This window comes from Glycine max, chromosome 17 (assembly GCF_000004515.6).
Source record: "Glycine max cultivar Williams 82 chromosome 17, Glycine_max_v4.0, whole genome shotgun sequence".
NCBI classification, from domain to species: Eukaryota; Viridiplantae; Streptophyta; class Magnoliopsida; order Fabales; family Fabaceae; genus Glycine; species Glycine max.
This window is the reverse complement of record NC_038253.2, coordinates 39,377,649-39,378,734: the sequence shown is the minus strand read 5'-3', so window position 1 is coordinate 39,378,734 and position 1,086 is coordinate 39,377,649. Positions and strand designations below refer to the sequence as shown.

At 49.1% G+C, this 1,086-nt stretch overlaps 1 protein-coding gene across 1 annotated transcript; it reads right to left on the bottom strand.

Annotated features, from left to right (window-relative positions):
* Nucleotides 1-221: 221 nt before the first annotated feature.
* MAF1 (MFP1 attachment factor 1) lies at nucleotides 222-855 on the bottom strand. The gene has a single exon (NM_001251096.1). It carries the CDS (start codon nucleotides 848-850, stop codon nucleotides 443-445), a length of 408 nt encoding a protein of 135 aa, NP_001238025.1. The 5' UTR covers nucleotides 851-855; the 3' UTR covers nucleotides 222-442.
* Nucleotides 856-1,086: the final 231 nt, after the last annotated feature.

The following is a 1,086-nucleotide window of genomic DNA, read 5'->3' as shown; positions in this document are numbered from 1 at the left end:
CCACCACCTTTCCCTCCTTCCCTTCTATCTTAACCGCCCAACCAATCTTATATCTCCTATTGGTTGATACTTGATAGTGTGTCTTATATCTCCTATTGGTTGATGCTTGATAGTGTGTCAGTGCATCAAAATTAAACTCCTCTGATCATGATTGAGGAAATTCATTCACATGGTACAGAATAAACATTCAATCTATCTACATTGTCTACTAACTCGCGTGGTATCTAAATTCTAAAATATTAAGAAAACTCAATTTGCACATAAAGAGAGAAACCAACATCACTACGTAATGTAATGAGAAGCTCAATTTATAACACTCAACACGCAAACACTACATAATGAGAATAAAACTGATGGATTAGTATTATTACCACAATTGGATGCAACAAAAACCTACACGCACACAATAGAAAGTAACTCTACATCATCGCATAACACAAAATTAGTCGGAGACGGCGGCGGCGACGCCCTCTACGGCGGCGGGACTCGGCGGAGCTCTGGCCTTGACGGTGTCGAGCATCCGCTTGCTGATCTCCTTGGAGTAGACCTGGAGGGTCTCAATGCCGTCGGCGGCGGCCGAAGCGGAGGCTGCGGTGGCGGCGCAGAAGGCCTCGTCCTCGATCTGTCGGGCGGCGGCGGAGGCTTCGTCGGAGGAGAGAGTGCCGTAGCGCTTGGAGAGGACGGAGGGGGCGGAGAGGGTCTCGATCAAGCGTTTGACGACGGCGTCGCGGGTGCGCTGAGTGGGGGGCCATATGCTGAAGGAGACGGCGGCGGAGGGGTCGGGCTGCGGCGGAGCCTCCGTTTGCGGCGGAGTGGAGGGTTGTTCGGGCGTGGTTTCCGTGTCGGACATTGTTACGAGGAAGGAGATTTGTGTGGTGTGTTGTGTTGTGGAACAGTGGTTTTTAAAGTATGGAAAATAAAAGAGAGAGATTGAGAGCGTGTTTGGGTGAGCGATGGGATGTTTGGACCAACACGTGACCGGTGGGATGGATTGCCTTGGAAGGAAGATCTATCATCTATGGCTGGGACGCTTTACCCTTTTATCATTTTAAATCATATTTTCTTAATTCAATCAATTAGCATCCC